Source organism: Hypomesus nipponensis, chromosome 11, assembly GCF_054491055.1.
Source record: "Hypomesus nipponensis isolate SF chromosome 11, ASM5449105v1, whole genome shotgun sequence".
NCBI classification, from domain to species: Eukaryota; Metazoa; Chordata; class Actinopteri; order Osmeriformes; family Osmeridae; genus Hypomesus; species Hypomesus nipponensis.
In genome coordinates, this window is record NC_140371.1 from 13,021,353 (window position 1) to 13,042,139 (window position 20,787).

At 50.2% G+C, this 20,787-nt stretch overlaps 2 protein-coding genes across 5 annotated transcripts in view; one reads left to right on the forward strand and one right to left on the reverse strand.

The window, feature by feature from the left end:
• The window catches only part of bmpr1aa (bone morphogenetic protein receptor, type IAa), a 31,689-nt gene extending 29,086 nt beyond the window's left edge, over positions 1 to 2,603 (forward strand). For all 4 annotated transcript variants that reach the window (XM_084708815.1, XM_084708813.1, XM_084708814.1 and 1 more), the window contains one exon: positions 64 to 2,603. In XM_084708815.1, the coding sequence (XP_084564941.1) occupies positions 64 to 189 (126 nt within the window). In that variant the 3' untranslated portion in view covers positions 190 to 2,603. The remainder of the gene's footprint in view (positions 1 to 63) is intronic.
• Positions 2,558 to 16,995, reverse strand: mmrn2a (multimerin 2a). Its single transcript, XM_084708812.1, has 8 exons — positions 16,631 to 16,995; positions 9,921 to 10,043; positions 9,656 to 9,762; positions 8,828 to 8,911; positions 7,607 to 7,861; positions 5,560 to 5,981; positions 3,775 to 5,302; positions 2,558 to 3,412 (listed from the first exon to the last, which is right to left on the reverse strand). The coding sequence occupies exons 1-8, from the start codon at positions 16,954 to 16,956 to the stop codon at positions 3,009 to 3,011; spliced, it is 3,249 nt and encodes a 1,082-aa protein (XP_084564938.1). The 5' UTR covers positions 16,957 to 16,995; the 3' UTR covers positions 2,558 to 3,008.
• Between the last annotated feature and the right edge of the window lie 3,792 nt (positions 16,996 to 20,787).

A 20,787-nucleotide genomic window follows, 5' to 3' on the forward strand; every position in this document is an offset into this window, starting at 1 on the left:
AGAGTCGTGTCAGTGTTTGTCCTGCGGTTATGTAAAGCAGGTGCCTTGTGTTTTGTCCTCCAGTGTCTCCGAGCCATGCTGAAGCTGATGTCAGAGTGCTGGGCCCACAATCCCGCCTCGCGCCTCACCATTTTACGAGTCAAGAAAACCCTCGCCAAAATGGTGGAATCGCAGGACATCAAAATTTGACCTTACCCCCCACCACCCAGACCCCCACCCAGACCCCCACCGCCTACCCCCACGTCCCACCCCTTTCACCCCTCCACTGTACCTAACACGGCATGACTGAGCGGTTTGGAGGCAAAGTGTGCGACAGAACTACAAGTCCCATGATGCTGATCACGACACCTCTGCTGTGGAGGGGAAGAGAAGCAGGGTGGGGACATATGAGCACCAGGACCCTGTCACCGGGGCCTCAAGCCCCCTCTACCTACCCCACACACATCCTCCACACAACCACAGCGGGCAGAGCAAAACTGCTGTTGAGGATGGGCTGTCCGCCTACACAGACTCCACCAGGTCGACGCTTTCCTCTCATTGGCCGGAAAAGGAAGAACCGGGTCTTAGGAAGCAGAGTGCCGGGGGGGTTTTGCTGATGCTTTCTGTGAAAGCCAATCGTGTGGCGGCTCTCTGGCACGCGCCTGTGAAATGGTTGACGGACAGAAGGGATTACCCACTCAGAAGAGCCAGAGCCGCGCTTTATGCATGACGACGCCGCCCCAGCAGGCCTCACCACCACCCGCCAGTCACGTTTTTAATTTTGCTGTCAACCGTTGAAATGCCAATTTTGTTTTGTATTTTTATCTTCAGGACACTTCTTCTCCTGCCATATCGAAATATATCTTGCTACTCCTAAAGTAGAGCAATTATGGAATAAGGTACTATAATAATATGTGAATTTAATATGTAAATAGAATTGTATCAATAGATGCCGTGCCTAACCCTTAAAAAAAAAAAAAAAGAATATGCTGCAATGTTATTCACGTCCAGTGGATTCAAAAACACGACATGCTTTAGGAGCTACGAGCAATACTAGACTACCAAGGACTTTAATACAAGGGCATACCTGACTTGCCTTAAAAGAAAAAGAAGAAAAAAAAAACTTGCTTCCCAAATGCAAACCTCAGCTCCACATCCTCACGAACGTCAGGTCGCGCTTCGACACAGAGTAGGATGTCTCGGGAAGAGTTTAGAGTCTTCACGCTGTATGGAGAAAGCGCCTGGTAAGACGGGGGGGGGGTAAGGCAGTGTGTGCCCATCGTCAGTGCAGCTCCTGTCTGTCGGATATGTTCCTCTGTAAATAAGCCTTGAGGAGGAGTGTTGGCAGTCAGGATACTGGAGCTCAACAATGGAGGCAGGTCAGTGGATTCCGTGTGCCCCTCGCCCACGCGCGGAGTGAGTGAGGTGTGAGTCGGTACACCTTTTGAATATTCATTGTCAGTAGATAATTTGCCCCCGACCAATTCTTGCACACCACAGAGTCCTATGTGGAGGAATATGTTTTTATTTGCTTTTCCAAGCTGTCACTGTGCTGAGCCAATCCACTCTGCCATAGACAGACACGGTTGCTTCGTGCAGTCTTATTTATTGCCAATGCTTCTAGGTAAACGATCTGTAGGTTGCCAGTCTTTGAAACGATGCCAATGTCAAGAGATTTATCATAATGCTCACAATCCACATCCGTTCCGAATAGAACCAGTGTGTTAACTTGAATTCCATAATACATGGCTGACACAAGACAATAGTGAATTACATCGTGGCTTTAAACTAAAATGTTGAACTTTTAACAGTGAACAAGAGAACAAGTTTCTCAATTATCTTTCATCAGGGGGAGAGAAAAAATGAAAGTGACAGCCAGTAAAGAATCATATCCTCCATAACTAGGAAACATCCACATTCAAATCTTAAGCAAATGTGCACGTTCAGAGTGATGCCGCGATCAAGCCAGTAAAACGAATAAGTATGAAGAATGAGCGAGCTAGTCGTTCCCCGTGGACGCCCCCTGGTGTCAGTGAAGAGGAAGTGGATCCAGGAGGCTCGGCCAGGGAACTCCTCAAACGTCCTCCCTGTCCCCCCTGTATGTGTGTCTGTCTGCCCCCTCGTACGCATCCAGCCAACGCTGGCCTCGGCTTCCCTCCTGTCCAGAAGAAAACCCATCAAACATCGTGTATGTCGCATAGCTTGAGCAGAGCAGCGCTCGCGGGGGCGGAGTTTCGCCCGATCGGCGAGCCCATCCTTGTTGGCTCGTGTGCACGTCCGCTGACTTACGCGTCGCGTCGGCGTTCTGAGGGCACGGCACGTGCGCCCAAACCCAGGAGTGTGACCAGGTCACAAACGGTATGTTGTCTGTGAATTTTAAGCTAACCGTACATATGGTAGATATTTAAGTACGACACCCGAGCAGTAACTAGTGTTTTTTCCTCTTTGTAATATGCAAGAAAATAAACATAGAATAATCTCTAAAAATGTCAATCTTAAATGTGTTTTGTACAGCATCTGGTTAAAAAAAAGGTGCCTTATGAGTTTACCAAGGAAAGAATACTCTGTATACATCCTGTCCAATGTATCAATTTTTAAGTAAATAACCTTATTTTAGTACACAACTTCTTGGCTGGTTTCATGTTATTTCAGGTTATATACAGTGTGACTGGGTGGTGGACAAAGTTATGTCCACCTACCAACTGCTGAACAGTGTCCGTACTGACATACTGCACCAGGCAGGACGCTACATTTTTCTTTGGGGTGTCACACATCACTTTGTCAGATTTTTTTTATTCTATGTGTTCGAGAATCATTGTTCAGAGAGTATGGCATATCATAAAACAGTATTTCAACAACTTGCATTACTAACTTAAAGTAATATTTGACAGACATTTTCATCACCACCCATGAACCCCTTATATACACCTATTCTTCCAATACAAAGAAACTTAAAATGAGTGCCATAGCAGCTAAAAGTTTGTTTACTTTCAGTTCAGTGTCTTTTCCCTAGTGGCTCCATAGCGCCCTCAGGTGGTTTGGTGAAGCAGTAGCCCGGCAAAGGAGCTCTTTTGGGGATACTCTGTCGCCAGTGTCCCCCGGAGAAGTTCCAGATACATCTCCTCGTTCTTCTCCAGCTGTAGGAGGGCCACACGGGTCACAGGACTCAGCCCTGGGGCCTCTTCGTCATACCGAATAGCAAAGTCACCAAGTTGTCTTCTCAGCACTACCAGTGTCGGACCAGGTCTGAAGTCCAGCGTAAGCACAAATAGGTATACCCCCTTGGCTGGTGCCTTGAAGACCCCGGTGGTGGTCGAGTACGCCTGGTCACGGTTTAGTAGTGCGGACTCAAACAGCATCAGGTTCTTTTCGCTGACCCCGCTGAAGGAGTCAGCCAGGAACAGGAGAATATTGTTTGGAATCTTGGGATGTACTGGGAGGAGAAAAGAGAAGTCGAGTTTTAATTTATAATACATGCTCCATATTTTACATCAAGAGGATGTCATTCACAGAAATGAAGCTAAAATGAAGACCTTAACACAAGTTTGACCTTGATGTCTGAACTGAAATCTCTGTTTGGTTTCTTCTTCACTAGGGGGCAGTGTTGTTAAATGAAACTGACATGGTAGCAGAGTAGGGACTCAACAAGTCATATTTGATGTCTTCTTTTTCTCACACTTGTTAAAAGATTTGAAAAACCTTCTCAAATATACGAAGAAATGACGGTCAATCTGAAGTGCATACAAGTGTTTTTTTTTCTTTCACCTGTGAGTGAAAACGAGGTTTACTGCCTACCTGAAGTGTCTCTCCTGCTCCGCATGTTGACTCTCCCTCCTTCCTTCTTCTCCTTTCTCGTCTTCTTCCCTTCCTTCTTCTTCAGCAAGGCCCACAGTTTGTCCAGGTCCACTGTGCTCTCCGAGCCCTCCAGCCCCTCCGAGTTGCTGAAGACGTTCTTGAAGACCCTCAGGTGGTCTTCCAGACCCCTCCTCAGCCACACCACCTCTGCCTGTAGTGTCGCCTCCTCGCCACTGGGGGGCGCCTCTCGGCCGCGGCTACAGTTCGAAGGGCAGGGTCTCTCCTCTAGTCGTCTCACCTTCATCCCCAGTTCCTCCACGGATTTCTCAAGGCTCCACAGGTCGCTGTCCGAATAGTCCTCTGCGTCCAATGTGGTCTGGTGGTTTCGCAGCTGGTCGCTCCTGTCCTGGCCGCGAGAGGCCCAGTCGGCAAGCACGGAGGGCTGGTCAGCAGCTGGGGTGTCCGAGTGAGAAGTCCCCAACAGGGAGGTGAGGCTGAGGTTCTGGGCCTTGATTTGCTCCTTCATGTGGTGGATCATGTCTTTGAGGGCAGGGATGGAGTGGGCCTCCCTGTCTCTCAAAGGCCAGTCCAAGAACTCCAGCACCTCCTCCCCCAGGAGCATCTCCAGCACGTCCGTGTGACGCAGAGCGTCCTTCAGCAGCGCTGTGAAGGAGCTGGCCAGGTGTCTCATCTCTTCCTGCAGCCTCACGTCGGCCTCCCTCAGGCTGCTCACGTCCCTCTTGCTGCCCTCTGACGAGGTCGCCAGCTGGGACACGTTGTGGTGGAGTGTCCTCGTCCGCTCCTGCTCGAAGGCCAAAGACTCTCTCACCTGCTGGAGCCCTTGGTGGAGCTCCTCCACAGAGGGTCCCCAGACACCGTCCGTTCCCCAGTTATCTGCCCCAGCATCAGAGTTCCCGTCCAGAACGAGGCGATTATCATTCGCCAACTCGGTCACGTTAGCCAAACCTTGCTTCAGGTTAGCGATAGCGAGCGCATACGCCTTACAGTTGCAGTCTCCGGCGTTGCTAACGTTCTTGTAGAATGAGGAATAGAGATAGTCAAGGTCGATCTCCATCTCCTGCAGTTGCTCTGTGTGCTTGGTCAGGTTGCCTTCCAGCTCGCTGACTTGGTTCACCACCACCACTTTGGCCGCTTCCACCTCCAGAACAGTTTCCATGAATTGGACCTGGCTATTGCGGCCCGTCTGGGCAATGTCCTCTTCCAAGCCCCCGAAGGCACTCTTCAGGTCCTGGATGTTCCCCTGAGCCATCTCCAGGTCCTCCACCAAGGAGTCGACCTTCACCGTGTTGTTGATGACCTTGTTGTCCAGGCGGGCAATGGCTTCCCATAGCGAAGAGTCGTCCTGGGCCAGGGTGGTGTGGTGAGGGGGCTGGAGGGGCGCAGGTGTCTGGGCGGAGATTCTTCTGCTGCCCCTCGCGCTGTTCAGGTCGCTGTGGAGCTCATCGTTCAGACGCTCTTGTTCCAGCCTCATGTCTGACAGGGTGACATTCATGGTTTGGAGGCTGACCTGGTAAGGAGGGGAAAAAAGGCCAACTTAAGAATCACATGGCACGTTTGATTTTAAGTTTGAATGAACGTCTTCCCACCTTGACCAAATCACAGTTGTATGTGGTTAGGCATGTGCACCTCTTAGCAACCTCTTTGCAACTTTACGTATAAAGGAAGTAATACCGCATTTCTATGTACAGTATACGAATGATGTTTATTTGAAGCCTGAATGTAACATGCGAAAGGTTTGTTACACTACAACCAAGGTTCACTAACCTGCAACATCTTGTGGTTTCTCTTCAGCTTCATGTCCACGTCAGTCTTGAAGGAGGTGAGGTTATGGTGCAGCATGACGTGCTGGGAGTGCAGCCTGTCCTGCATTTCAGCCTGGTGACTCGCCAGCTGCCTCCTAACCTCTTCTATGTGCTGGAAGGTCTCCTCCAGTTTGGCTTCCGGGGCCTCCCCAGCCCCGGCACCCCCCAGTGCCTCCCCCTGAACATCCCACTGGGTGCTCCTGAGCTGGGCCATGTCCTGGGAGAGACCCCTTACTTCCTGTGTGAGGTGCTCCAAGGTACGGTTGAAGCCTTCCAGGGCAGGCTTGAGTTGGTCCATGATCCGTTCCATCACGTGGGACACGAGGTGAGGGGAGAGGGCGGCCGGGTAGGGATCCAAGCGATCCACTTCCTCCTGGTGTGGACCTGAGGCAACCAAACAGAGGAGGGGTGAGTCAGATATGTACTTAGATATGTGGTCAGAACAAGGCTCTGTTCATTGTTTGCCCAGTCCTCCACACTCTGTGTTGTTGTCGGTTGTAACACGAAGAATTGTTCTCCACGTAAAAGCCGTTTATATCAATTCTGATATCGACTCGCATGAACGCTCAAGAGACATTGGTGTCCCAAAGAATGGCTTTGTTTCAACAACATTCGTTTAGTTTCAACAACGAAACTGTGTTTTCAAAGTCAAAAAGTTAAGTTTCCAAAAATAGGAAAAACAACATGAAGCCCAGCTATTTTGAGCTGTATATTTGGACATCTAATTTCCTTTATGTATTGTTTTTCATGACTGAACTTCTTTGTTTACGTAAGAGCCCAGTGGTGTTGGAGGGGGGTTGAGTTCCATGGTAGGGTAGTCCACCCTTGAGACATCCCTAATGGACATGGTTTCTTCTAGAATGGCCAGATATGTGCCTGCAGGACTCCCATAGCTTTCCTATTAAGTGTGTGTGTGTGTTTCTGTTGGTGACTCTGGGTCACACGCACACAAACAAAGCACATGGATGGTCTTCAGCATGTGATTTGATATGTCTTTGCGTGATTGTGTGTGCGTTTCCAAATGTGTAAGTATGTTCCAGGGTCTATTCTGTTTGTATATGTCACCCTTGAATCTGGACAGAGTCCAGGGCCTCCATTCCATGTAGTTCCTGCTTGTGCTCCAGAGTGTTTTATAGAATCAGAGAGCCTTTCATGACTCAAGGCTTGTTTTCTTAATAACTTTTGAAAGACCCACAATTTATGTAAGGAGACAAAAACTCCACTTCCCACATGCTGTGGCCTCAAGAGGTCAAGGGTCAAATGCAGTGAGGTTATACAGAAAGAGTATCAGGTCACTGCTGCCATGAGAGTTTTACACAGCTGGAAATATTGAAGGTGGTTTTGACTCAACGAGGCCTTGTGAAGTCTGAAGAGTCCAGAGAAACTGTAGTTTTTTCCCCAAACAAGAACAGTACTACGTATGTCATTGGAAGTAAAGCTTCGCCCCAGGATTGCTGTGTGTGTTCCTATAACAATAGAACTGACATGATATTATCCCTGCCGTCACCACTATCCCACCGTGAATGACATCATCTGCAAACACAATGTATGGAGGGAGATTTCTTCCAGAAGAAAGAGAGGATTTCCTGCGGAGGAAGCTGTCATGTGTTGGGAGGGGAGTGACTGAACACAGGAGGTGTCGCTGAGGGGGAATGGAGGAGTGGAAATGTCCTCATCTGTATTTTCCCTTCTCGTTTGCTCAACTGTCCAGCCTCGCATAGGATGTGACTGAGACAGGGCAGCTGACTAACAAATACAAAAACACATTGCATTTCAGACAGGATTTTGCTGAAGGCTGATTACTCTGTTTCTATATCGGTGGGGTTTCATGTTGACGGTGATGTCGTTACCATGTCAGTGAATGCTTATGCTTTCACGAAAGTGTCTAATAGAATGTGATACCGCAGTTACACAATATGAAGAGTCACTCCTGCCATACAATGCAACCGTGAATGTTTACACAGTAACCAAGTCAGTATTGATGAGATACTTAATGGATTCCAACTTACCCCCAAAGTGCTCTCCATGATGGGGGTTGTGAGGCACAGGTATGGAGTGTGGATGGGGATGGCCAGAATGGGGGTTGCCATGGTGAGGATCATGCCCGTGGCCAGGATGATGGGACCCGGCAGACTCTGGGTCTGTGTCGTTGTTGTGGTCGATCTGGAGAGGCTGGCTGTCATACAGCTGACTGCTAGACGCCTGGAAGTCGTTCTGTACGCGCTCCACATCCCCAGCCAGGTGGGGGATTCTGGACTGAGGAGCTAGACAGGGAGGCAGACGGACAGACAGACAGGAAGGCAGACAGACAGACGATCAGACACAGGCCGACAGACAGACAGACAGACGGATGGATGCAGGAACCGACAAAGCTAAGACGAACCTACGGAGAGAATTGAACGTCCGAAATGATCAATAGGCAAGTGTTCCTACACATCTGAACAGTGACTCACAGCTCAGTCCTCCTCCGCTCCATTCTCCGCTCCCCCCCCCCCCCCAGTGGGTGTGCATGTGTGTTTCACATCAGTTCCTGATGTGTGTCGGTCGAAAAACAATAGCTTTTTGACTCCAGTTATGTTGAAGGCATTATTGATGTGGGACCTTTGCAGTTGAGGAAGCCCCCTCAATGAGAGGCGTGGAGGGACTGGGAGCAGAGCGGCTGATAGCGAGGGAGAATTCTGCCTCTTTCTTTCTTTCCTTTTTGTTATTGACCCATAAGCGGCCCTGAAAGGCAAGGGGTTATTCTTAGGTCCCTTGTGTTCTGCCGCTTTGAGTCATTTCCCCCCCCCCCCCCCCCCCCCCGTAAGTGTTTACGTCTATGAGTCACTGTGTGTTTGAACGACCATGGCCCAGGTTAGAGGACTGAGGTGGGGTTGGTTGGGTTAGGCGAGGCGAGGGGAGTTTAGGGTGGGGTCAAACACTCACACACACACACACACACACCCTGGTCCAGCCTTGGAGGACAAAGCCCTGAGAAACTGTTCACACACCCTTTCCTCCCTCTCAGGGGAGGTGGCGACCTTCTTACAGGCTGCTGCGAGCCACAAACTCCCTGCTTGGCCCCCTTGGCGTTTCCTTGGTTTGTTGAAGGTCGCAGCTAATTGGCTAACAGCGTTTAGAGAATGGGGAGGGTATAGCCCAGTGATTAGAGCACTTCAGTGCAGGTCAAAAGGTCCCGGGTGCAAAAACCCACCATACTGTACGTCGCTATAGATTAAAATGTCAAATACCTGTGTGGTAATATCCTGTGTTGCCTGGAAAAGACACTGCGGTCAGTGTCGGGTCAGCAGAATCTGGGGCGTGGCCTTCAGCGACTGGGAGAGAAAGAGAGACACACGGAGAGAGAGACACAGAGAGAGAGACACAGAGAGAGAGACACAGAGAGAGAGACACAGAGAGAGAGAGACACACACAGAGAGAGAGAGAGAGACACAGAGAGAGAGACACAGAGAGAGAGAGACACAGAGAGAGAGAGACACACAGAGAGAGAGACACAGAGAGAGAGAGACACAGAGAGAGAGACACAGAGAGAGAGACACAGAGAGAGAGACACAGAGAGAGAGACACAGAGAGAGAGACACAGAGAGAGAGACACAGAGAGAGAGGACGGCAGAGATTGAGATTGCATTCCCAGATTGATGTGCAGTCGAAGCCGAAACAGGTTAGGAAGATGGAAGGAAGGGAGAATGGGAGGGGAACACAGGGGGAGGAGGTCACTGTCAGCTTTCGTAGACTTGCCTTCTCTGATAGGTCTCTCTCCTATTCCAGATTTAGGGGCTCATTAAAAGCAGGATATCTGCTGTAAATTAGTTGCCGAGAGAGACTCTAAAATATCTGTTGGTACGTGATAAAAAGAGACTTGACAGAACAAAGAACCTTGTCAGCAAGTCATTCCAGTTATGGTCAAGAGTGGTGGGTTCTGTGGCACAACGAGGCCAGGATCCAATGAATGATCCGAGCCAGTTGTGTGTTGAGGTGCTGAGGTGCTGAGGTGTTGAGGTGTTGAGGTGCTGAGGTGTTGAGGTGTTGAGGTGCTGAGGTGCTGAGGGGACGTCTACCTGTTTCTTCACATTTTGGTCCTGCATGTCCAGGACAGCAGCGCCACAGCAGAGCTGTGATGACTGTCTGCTTCTCTCTGTACACTGGCCGGGTAGAGAGCTTGTACCTACACACACACGCACACACACACACACACGCACACAATATACAAACATTGAAGTCTGCTTATCAGACTTCAATGTGTTTATGTTGGAACAGGAATCTCAACAGAAAATGGCGTGGTGTCGGTGACGTTGGAAGGGATGTCCGGGTGTGGCTGCTTACATGACCAGCTGACAGTCGGGCGTGCCGCTGGGACAGCGGCTCTGGGACTGGATGGTGTACTGCTCTTTACCACATGCCACCGGCACGGTGACAACCCGGCGGCTCACGAACGCACACCAGTTCCTGGAAGAGAGGAAACCACACACGCTGTCAGGCCTTTGGCATGGGGGTGATTTCCATGTCCATTTCCATTTAGACCGTTGAGACCATCAGGTGTCCAGAGGGCAAAGGTCCCTCCCCCTGAGGGCTCTGCTCTGACCGGTGATGTCTCGCTATCTGCTTGTTTGCTTTTCGCTGCGCTTCCTTCCTGTTTCTCCAGGTCATCGGGGACAAACATGTCATCCTCTCCACAGAACCAACAACCTCCTCTTCTTTCCCACATCATAGACAGCTGCAACAAAAGTAATTACCGGAAACATGTAACATTCATTTGATAAAAAAATAAAATAAAATGTTGATTCATAGTCAACATGAAACCAAAAATAGAGTGCATTAGCTCGGACTCTACATCCTTATTTGGGAGTTACGGGACACATCTTTCTCTGTGTTTGTCTTTTATGGCTCCTGGTGCCGTCTCTCTATCCTGGCCTGTGTCTAACCCCCTGTTGATGATAACAGGCTTTACTATTTCTACTGCCTGAGTCAGGGCCTGGGCCAGGGTAGAGTCCACCTCCCAAGGGTGCAGTGCTGAAAGAAGCTCTCTGTATCCTAATACTTAATCAGTGCACAGGGTTCAATGACTGAGACCTTGAGAACACAAAGCTGTCTGACAGTACCGGTTCTAAATATTAACTATAATTCTTTTTGACGTTGCCAGGTCTAAATTGTTAGTCTGATCAATGTAAAAATGGGTTTTATTGTTATGACTATTTTTTTTTTTTTTCAATGCTAAAGCCTTTTTCATGGAACTTCAAAAGATTCAACTGGCATGTTTATCCGTCTACTCTGTCCCTGTCTGTTGTGGCCAGACCTGCGTTAACCTGCTCCAGACTAGAGCTGTCAAACCCACCGGTAAGGGAGACAGTTGAGGGTCACGGGGTCAGGCAGGAACAGAGGTAGGGACCGGCTCACTGGCTGACACTGACCCAGCTGAGACAGGTGTGGACTGGGGATGGATTTCACCTCTCCTGGGTGGCCTTGTCTCTACCAGCCAGTGTGTGTCTGTGTGTGTGTGTGTGTGTGTGTGTGTGTGTGTGTGTGAGAAAGAGAGAGAGTGAGAGAGGGTGAGAGGGAGAGGTGGTCGGTTCATGTGTCTTTCTTCCGCATGGTCGGGAGGGGACATGCTTGTTCGTTTGCCTGCGTCTCCTGCAATCAGACGATGTACAGACGTGACAACGTCTTCAAGGTTCAGAGTTTGGGGGGTGGTGCAGGGGGGGGGGAGGACTCGGGTTGCAGTGTTTAGGAAAAGTGAGAGTGGTGTTTGTTCTGGCTCACCTTGCTGGGCCAGCGAGTCACACGGAGGGCTATGAGGGGGCAGGGCTAAGTAGGGTTGTCTGTTATGTTTTGCCACTCCCTTCCTCGAGCACGTGCTGGTCAAAGGTTAATTACATCTGCGTGTGGGTGTTTATTTGTGTTCGTACAGGATGACAAGTTGTATACATCTGACCTGTCTCACCTATTGAAGGTTCAAAAGATTTCCAGGCAGTGTGTGCATGCAGCGTTACCCCATCCTTCCACCTCCGCCCCCCCTCCATACCGTCTGCCTTCCTTCCTCCAACCTGCCTCCCCCCAGCCTAACTCCCTCCTGCCTGCCCCCCTCCATCCTCTCTCCCTCCACTTCTTACTCACAGTACGGGCCATGGGACTCCCAGGACCCCTTATTGGCTCGCTTTCAACCCCAGTGTGTCATTGACTTACTAATCGCTGCACCCCTGTCCCGGGCCAGACCAAACAAAGGCTCTGAAGCCGCAGGGGCGCAGCTGGCGCTGAGAGGGGAGGATTAGGCCACAGTCTGGCTCGTTTCCACAGCGACGGGGGAGGTAGTCGCATAGGCGTGGCCCCTGGCTTTGGAGTGTGGCCCGAGTCATTTCTGTAGTATAGGTTGATGTGTGGGGATGTGAGTTTCTAATACAGAGACAAAGGGATTGTCAGAGCCCGGTCCAGTTGTAATGGGGGGAGAGTAAAGGTGTTCACCCCTTCCTTTTGTTGTAAACACAGACATGTTTTTGCATGGCTTCCAGCCTTCACTTTGAAGGACTTCAAGTGATAGGACTTCTAGATGTTTGCTCTCGCTGACTCAGGGTCGGAGAGAGAAGGGCTGTCACGGTCCAACGCTAGGCTTGTATTTCATCAACTGAAAGAACAGGCACCCCTGAACCACACACACTCACTCACAGCCACACACACTTACTCACACACGTACACACACACACATGTACCCCCCCCCACACACACACACACACACACACACAGCTTCCAGCCCTCTCGGAGTGTTCCTCCACATACAGTCTAAACAGAGCTACTACAAACAAGCTGACCTCACAACTTATCATGCTCAATGAGCGCCCTGAGAAGCCAATTCCGAAGCTAAGAGTTTGTCCCCTGTCATAGCAAAGGAGTTTGGCCGGGCCTCACATCCGCCCCATTCAAGGGGCTGCATGTAAACTGAGAATGGGATGTTTGGCGAAACAACTGGTGGGTCACTGCTGCTTTTGCCTTGTGCCCCGTACAGTTTATTTTGGCTGTTCGTGTGTCATAAATAACGAAGGAAGGGACTTTCCACGTATTGGTATTGCAAAACAGAACGAGACCATGCAACTTCCAGGAACATGGCGGTCTGGCTTTGTTGATGAACTGAAGCACCCTTCAGTTCATCAACGGAGAACAGGCTCATCTAAAAGGCTGGCCAATTGCATCAGTGTCAATACGATGCTGTGTCATCGGAAGTCATTTTGGGAGTTATATCTATTCCACTGCTATCCACACCCATGTCGATGCCACGGCCTCACTGTTTTACCAGAAGTCCCCATGTCTTCCATGTTGGGTTCAAGCTGTCCTCCCCCTGCTCTGACCAGACAGCTTTGCTGTTGGCTCCACCCTGCTGCCACGTGCACATCCACTTCCTGCTCGGCTGTGACGTCATGGAGGACCATCTCTGGAGGAGTACAATGGCTTGGGGGCACCCCCGCCCCACACACACACGCACACACACACACTGTCTACAGAGTGGGTTACCTCCTGTCCGGCTCCAAGCAGGAAGGAAACGTCTGACGTGCTCACACAGCACCTCATCCTGGGACCCTCAGCCACGGAGCATACCCACGGGTATCCACACACACACACACCACACACACACACACACATACACACACTACGTTTTTATATGGACACACACTCTCCTCTAGGAAGGATGCTGTTGTGTGTGACCTTACTCCTTTACCCCCCCCCCCCCCCTCTTTCCCCACACACACACTCCCATCCTCAGCCTCTTTCCCACTGCCCTGTTGTCTGCATATCCGCTGGGGGCGGTTGGGGGGGGCGGTTGGGGGGGCACTGGGGAGGGGGTTGGGGGGGGCAACCCCACACTTCTCCGCGACGCCCGTACGTGACAGCCACGATAACATTCCAGGGCTCTGGAACATAGGATAGTGCTGGATGGTTCCGTCACCCAGCCTGGCCTCTCTCATACTGTAATCAGAGGGCCACACTGTCGATTAGGCCAAGCAAGTGGGAGTGTTAGCCAACAGCCAAGGAGCACTGGGTCAACTGCAGCCTTTGTACTGCTTTGACCGAGGTCATTGGAGAGAGTTGAATCATTTGTGCTCAGACAGCCCCCCACGCTAGACCAGATGCTCCTTCGACTCCACTCCTTTTTGGACTCTTTTCCCAAGATGGGACAATTATGGGATGGAGGAGATTTGTTTTTGTTGGGTATCACGTACATCGCTTGCTTGTTGATTGTACGGTACAATGTCCTTACTGTACTTTGCTGTGCCTTTTTTTTTTTTGGGGGGGGGGGTGGTCTTTGGAGGGCTCAAGAAAAGCGACATTGTTTCGGGGCCCTCGATGTGTTTCAGCAACGCCGGGGACCCTGACTGCTGTGCGAGGGGCTGATGTTGACACGACGCACGAAAGGAAAAAGAAGCAGGTCAGTACGGGGATCCTGTCTGCCACAGAGCCATCATGGAGTCGTGAAACCCAAGTGTATACAAAAGCTCTTTGTGCCCGTGCCAGGGCCCCAGCGCGAGCGCAGCAAAGCACCCTGGGGAATCAAAGGAAGCGGCCGATTTCCTGAGGGCATGTTTGATGACGGCGCATCGCTGAGAGACAGTCGTGAGGGGAGTGCTGAAGCCGCGTCTGGCTGAAACATGTTGATGTTTCAGCTGCTGTGGTTGTGAGTTTGCCCAACGCCGTCCAGCATGTATTTGCTATTACAAAGACCCACTGTGTTTGGAAATAGTACAGTCCCACACTTGAATGAATTTGACTTTGCTTTACCTGCAAGATTACACCAATGGAGCAGTCCCAAAATACACAGTCAAACAGCGGTACCTCGAATACTTTTATCAAGGCATTTGAACTTGAATAGTGGGTGGTGGTGGTGGTGATGGTGGGGGTCGGAATGCATCGTCTTCCCGATGTCCCGGGAGCGACTGTGGAGGGAGGGGGGAGGCGGATGGGACGTGTTTCCGCTGTGGAAGCTGGAGCAGGGAGATGTAATCAGTGAAGGCCCCCTGCGGAGCCCCCCACCAGGGGAACTGGATTGGCTGAGAGCACCACGGACAAGCAGAGTGCACAATGGCTGTGTGGCTGAGGCTATGTCTGTTGAGACCGTTTTACCTTACCGGAAGAATTGTGTTTGAATTCTGTAGGTTCGAGGGCACGGCGATGGGTCTATCTCTCGAGGAACAAAACCTCATGTGAGGGATTGCTTGAGCTGGGAAGAGGTTCATTTCACAGAGCTTCAAAGGTTTGCCCGTCCTTCACCCCCTTGTTTTGCAGGCTGATTCGGGTTCACTAAACGTCTGGTCTAAACCCACTGCCCACTCTTTCTGCCTGCCTGCTCCAGTCCTGTTGTGTGATTTCTTAGTCTGCAGGTCCACTGCTCTGCTCCCCCCTACGTGGCCCTTTCACAGTCCGCCATGCGTACCGAAGCTTCAGGTCTGTCCAGACCCCCCCACCTCCTCCCTCCCTCCCTGCCTCCCTCCCCACCCCTCTTCTCCTCCACATTCCACCTCCACCCCCCGGGTCGTCCCTCACACATTGTTCTGCACCAGAACCGGGCCAGCTAGCACGTAGAATAGAGCGCACACAAAACCCAGCAGTTGAACACACAAAGAGCTGTGGGGGCTTCACATGGTAATCTTGTCAATCCACCAAGGCTGGGCTAAAACGTTTGCAATGAGGAAGAATGCCGGAAAGTTCCTATGGACGCAAACACGCCAATAACACGCTACTCCAAATGACCCCAACACTAAAAGCCAACCGCATACTTGACCTTTTACAACCTCAAAGGTTCTTCACACACACACACTAGGGTTTAGCCCACTTCACACAGGTTTGAGTTTACCATTGACCTTTGACCACTGACCACCAATCAGACCCACCGCATCAGAAACAACTCAGGACCACAACCGTTCACTTATTCCAAACTCAAACCTGCTCCCCATTACTGTTAATAGTGGTGGACACGGAATAAAGCAGTTCCTTTTGAACCAGAAAAAGGGTAAGTGGGGCCAGCTCTCAAAGAGGGCTAATCGCTGGTTGTTTGGGTTGGATCCCCTGGGAATCTATTATGAAGGAATCGGGAGGGCCGGGGGTGTAATTTGAAGTGTAATGTATGTATCTGGGTTCGAAAAAGGACAGCATCCACTGACTACTTGCTTTTAAGGGAGAGATCAAACTCGAGCAACCGTTCAGAATTGCAAAGTACAGGAAAAGCCTCGCTAGCCCATGCATGCTTTCAAAGCCATTAAGATAAATGACTCCTGATTAGGGCTCTGGTAAAGGAAAACCCTGAGCATGCTGTGTAGAGGTGGTGAAGGTGGAGGAGGTTTACGACGTCAGGGAACACAGCCAGCCATAGCTGAGTGGAGGCACCATGAGTTTGTATACATATTTGTCACAGTGAAGAGGGTGCGCGTAAATGTTTGCTCAAACACTTTGTCTCTGTTTGCTTTCCCACCATGGGCCTAGGATGTCTTCACACTGATTGCAGAGGAAGATGGAGGAGATAGTATGTTTCCACATTGGAGAGGTCAGAGAGAGTTGAGTGGTGGCGATGGGAAAAAGTGTGTAGGGTGTTTAGAGCAGCATGGTGTGAAGCCCCCCACGCCCTCATAAAGCTGGGTTTCTGGGGCCCAGTATAATGTGAGAGGCTCCACACTCCACACTCCACCTGGGTGGTGCAGTTAAACCCATGCTGGCAGACAAAACAGTTACGCTACCCACCTCTTTTGAAGTGCATGCATTAAATGTGTGCGTGCGGGTGTGTGTGCGTGTGTTTGAGAGAAAGAGAGAGAAAGGCTTGAGAAGGGGAGGAAAGGGAGAGACACAAATAGAGTTTTGAAAACGGACACATGCATCCACGTGTATTCATGTTGTCTACGCGTATGTGTGCGGGTGTGGTTTTGCGAGTCCACGGGTGCTCTTTTCACCTATATGTCCGGATCGATGACCCTCACAGTCAAGTCGAAAGAGCACGCTTGCCTGTTCAGCCAGCTGAGAGAGATGAGCCACAAACAACAACAAAACCATGAAGAAACACTCACCCGGTGCGGGCTGGATAGTTCCCTCCCTCTCCAGGCTTGGGGGCCATCTCCTCCTCTACGCCCAGGGGGTGGTGTCCATCCTCGTTCCCATCCTGGGGCAGCATGCGGGCAGGCCCGTTCGCATCAGGTCCATGCCCGTGCCCGGGGACGTTATGGAGCTGAGGGGGGTTGTCGAGGCCCCCGGGGTGGAGCCTGCCGACCCCGGGCTGCCAGCTTCCTCGGTCCAGGTCCTCCTCGTCCTCCACCTCGGGATCTCGGGCTCTCACGGCACAGTGGGCCGTCACCAGCAGCCCCAACACCAGCACAAACTCCCCCACGGCTGTCATAGCTGCCTGCTCGCTCTGCCGGTCCTCACGCTCGCTCGCTAGCTGCCAAATGGATCTGAGGCCTCCGAGGGACTGCTGTTTGTTTTTAAAGAGTTGCGTTTTGGAAACACCCCGCCCCCCCCCCCCCCCCCCCCGATTTTTTTTTTAAGAAGAGAAGAAGAAAAAAACAAGGCCCCGTAGACCCCTCCCCCTGTTTCCTTCTTTTTCTCTTTCTCTCCAACTCTCTCTCTCTCTCACACACACACATGCACACCCCTCATCACCCCTCCTCCTGGAGTTTTCAAAGCCCGGTAACAATCCTCGGAAATGAGACTCCCACCCACCCCCCAGTTACCCCCCCCCACCCCCCAACCCATTCCAACCCCCAGCTAGTCCCCCCCCCCGCCCCAACATCCCTGCCTCCATCCTTCTACCCCCCTCCAAGACAGTTCCCTGTGGAATGGTCTCAGGCAAACTTGGAACAATACGGTTGCAGCTTTCTCCCAGGCTAGAGAGATGTTACATCAATCCATATGTGCAAACGCACTTGAGAAAAAAAACACACACAGGAACGCGAAAACCAACACACACCAACAAACAGACGCACACCAGGCAGAGGTGTGAGGAAACAGTTCATTTCTCTTGGCAGGTGACTGGAATTCTTGTGTTTGTATCACCTCGCTTCGGGCGCTTTTCCACGGGCTTGGCATTTGAGCAGAGCGCAGGAAAGGGATGTCAGGGCAGAGCCAGATAGTGCAGGAACTGGCCACGTTGTAGAGGAATGTGTAGGAAGCAGAATAAGGGAAGGACTTATCTTAAATGAAGAGACTTCAAACGGCTCCTTCTGTTATCTCTCCGTTGTTCTCTTTATCTTATTTGTTCTTTCACTCTCTCGCTTTCTCTCTCTCTCTCGCCCTCTTTCTTTGTCTCTCTGTCTCTCTCTCTCTCTCTCTGTACATTTATACAGTGTATACAGTATATGATATATATAGTGAAAATAGATTAGACAGAGAGAGAAGACAGAGAAGTCACATGACACTTAACTAATTACTGTGAGATATGTTGTTGGGAACCCCCAAGCTGTCTGGCACAAGGGAGGAAAGTGGAACACAAAGACATTACATGTTGTTTAGCTTACTGATGAGTCAGTGTTTGACTTGAAACTGTATCGTCTACCGTTTACCACACATACGCTGCCATGGAGACAAATGTTCTCAACAACTGATGGTCAAGGGTCATGGAATTGCGTTAACACATTTTTGCCACTCAATATAGTGTTACACTATCTGATAGTGTGGGGCTTGGAATGTGGGCTTCTGTTAAGAGCTTTTCCAGTGCCAGAATGTGCGAGTTAGCGTGATTTGCACAGCTTCTCAGGGTTATATAGCATGCATAGTCTTGTAACCTATGTATCAACAGGTCATGTTGATACCTCAAATGTCTCCCCTGAGAATGATGTTAGCCAGTGCTGGGAAAGCCATTAAAACCTAACAAACATTGCACACAATCCAGTGTAAGTCTATGACGACACAGTACAGCTTTGCTGCCTTGTTTTTACATGTTGGCAGTAAAGAGAGAGAGAGAAAAAAAAGATAAAGAAAAACATGTTTCTGTTTAGAACAGTTTAACCCCATTGAGCTTGCTTGTCCTTGTGTGAGTGAGATGGGCCTCCAGGGCTGGTCTCTCCTCTTGCTCTCCTCCCTGCAGGGGGTCTCACTGACCCGTTCACTTGATGGGTTGGCAGCAGCAGCGGACTCGGGGTAAGTTATGATGTTAGAGAGATATAAATCGGAGACTTAGGAGGCCTATTCCCTGGACGGCCAGCAGGTGGCGGTAGTTTTACATTCAGACACTAGACCCACAGGGGAGGGCGGAGGGCTTGTTTTCCCAGACTCTCTGGGGCAGGGTATGATGACAACTATTTGGGCTCTGGGAGCCGGGGATCGGTATCCCACTAGCATAGAGAGTAGTACAGCTAGACCTGAGGGGTGTGTGTGTGTGTGTGTGTGTCTTGGGGTGCTGATGTACTGATATCACAGTATATAACCTAATGCTTTTGACATGATGATTGTTTAATTGAAATGAAAAACATGAAATGGTGTTTGTGTCATATGAAAACAGGAATTCCCGTCTTGACAACCCACCAATCCCAAAGGAGCTTCCGCATGAAAATCATAAACGGCCTCTACTGTCACACTGCTTGAATACCCAAGTGCAACACATAAATAAGATGGTCCCATACTGGGCCAGTGATGAATTACCTACCAGTGTTTCTAACCAGCTGATTTACCTGCCCAGTTGGCATAAAATGCTGATGACTTGGATTTTAAATCACAGAAATTGATGTCGGTAATGAGCAGAGTCTAAAACTGTCCCTGGTCGATGTTTAAAGTTGACAGGGGAACATGGCCCTTTCCTCCATCATGATAAATGTCCTGGAGGTCAGAGGTCAAGGAGGTGCTGGGGGTCAGAGGTGAGAGGATATAAGGGCTACTGAGTGAGACCCAGCTCTGCTTCAGGATGACATCTGACCCTCACACTAAGTTTGGGGACCTTGTTTTTGTTTTTCCTATCGAGATGCAGTGAAATGTGAGTTTCCCTCACAAATGTGATGACGGGGGCCAAGATGGAGGCTTTATTACTTTCGGGCCCCTATCGCGTCTTAGGGGTGCCCTTAGGAAAACTCGGAGGGATCTTGTGAATAGGATGCCTTAAGTACCTCAAGGTGTTGAATGGTCCCTGGAGCCTTTCAAACAAAGCTGGCGACAAGCTGAATATCACGGGCCTCCATCCAACTTCTTTGCAACAAGCCTCCTTTTGTACTTGCTCGCCCCCCCACCCACACCGCCAGGGATGTTTGTCTGTCCCAGATTAATTTTGTCACTAATCCTCCGCCCACCCACCCCCCGTTGACTTTGTTGACAGTTTGGATGAATAAGCCAGGCAATATAATTGTAATCAAGAATTGATTCCTTAAGGCTTGCGTTTGGATCATAACAGCCAGGATCAAGTCCTGAAGGTAATTCCTTATTATGGTAACTCCATTGTTATGTGCTCTGAAAATAGGGCTTGCCTCCGATAATTTGGAGTAATGCCTGGGAAATCAGTTTTACCCAATGGCATTTTAAAGCTTTAGAATCAATAACTATACTAAAATATAAGGAGCTTGCATCAGCAGTGACTTGACTGCGTGTGCTGTTGTGTGGCTGCTGCAGCTTGCCAGCAGACTGTTCTGGGGTCACGAATGGCTGCTCTGAGGTAATATCTCCAACATCTCACGTCGTCGATTTTCTTTTATTGCCTCGTTACTCCGTCCGCTCGCCCGCTCGTCATCTCACTGCAACAGCACAGGTGCATCATGGGAGGAACTGCAGAGATTCTCTGTCCACAGGGTGGGGCATCAGGAGCAAGGGATTTGGGGTCAATATGGATCCATACGTAGGTGGCATTTGAGCCATTTATTTATTTGAACCAATGGGTCAACTGTGGGACCATTTTATCAAGAAGTGTTTTCAACTGTTTCAGATTTTTTTGGGGGGGCAGGAATGGTTCATCTCAGGAGTTGATCCATGCACGGCTTGGCCAAAATGTTATTTGACATTACCCTGAGCAGATTACACAAAGATAGTAGCTCCACAAACCACATGCGTTTCTCTCTCGCACACACTATTACTTAGATTCCCCTCATGGAGGTAATAAGCGATATCCTTGGTCCTCTATCTCCCCTCCCTGAGGAGTTTGGATCAAGAGACAGTTGCTGGTTCTCCATTTAACAGTCATGTCACACAGCGCCACAGAGAGAGGGGGCATGTTCAGGCTCATGAGCAGTTGTTAAAAAAAAAGATTGGTGCT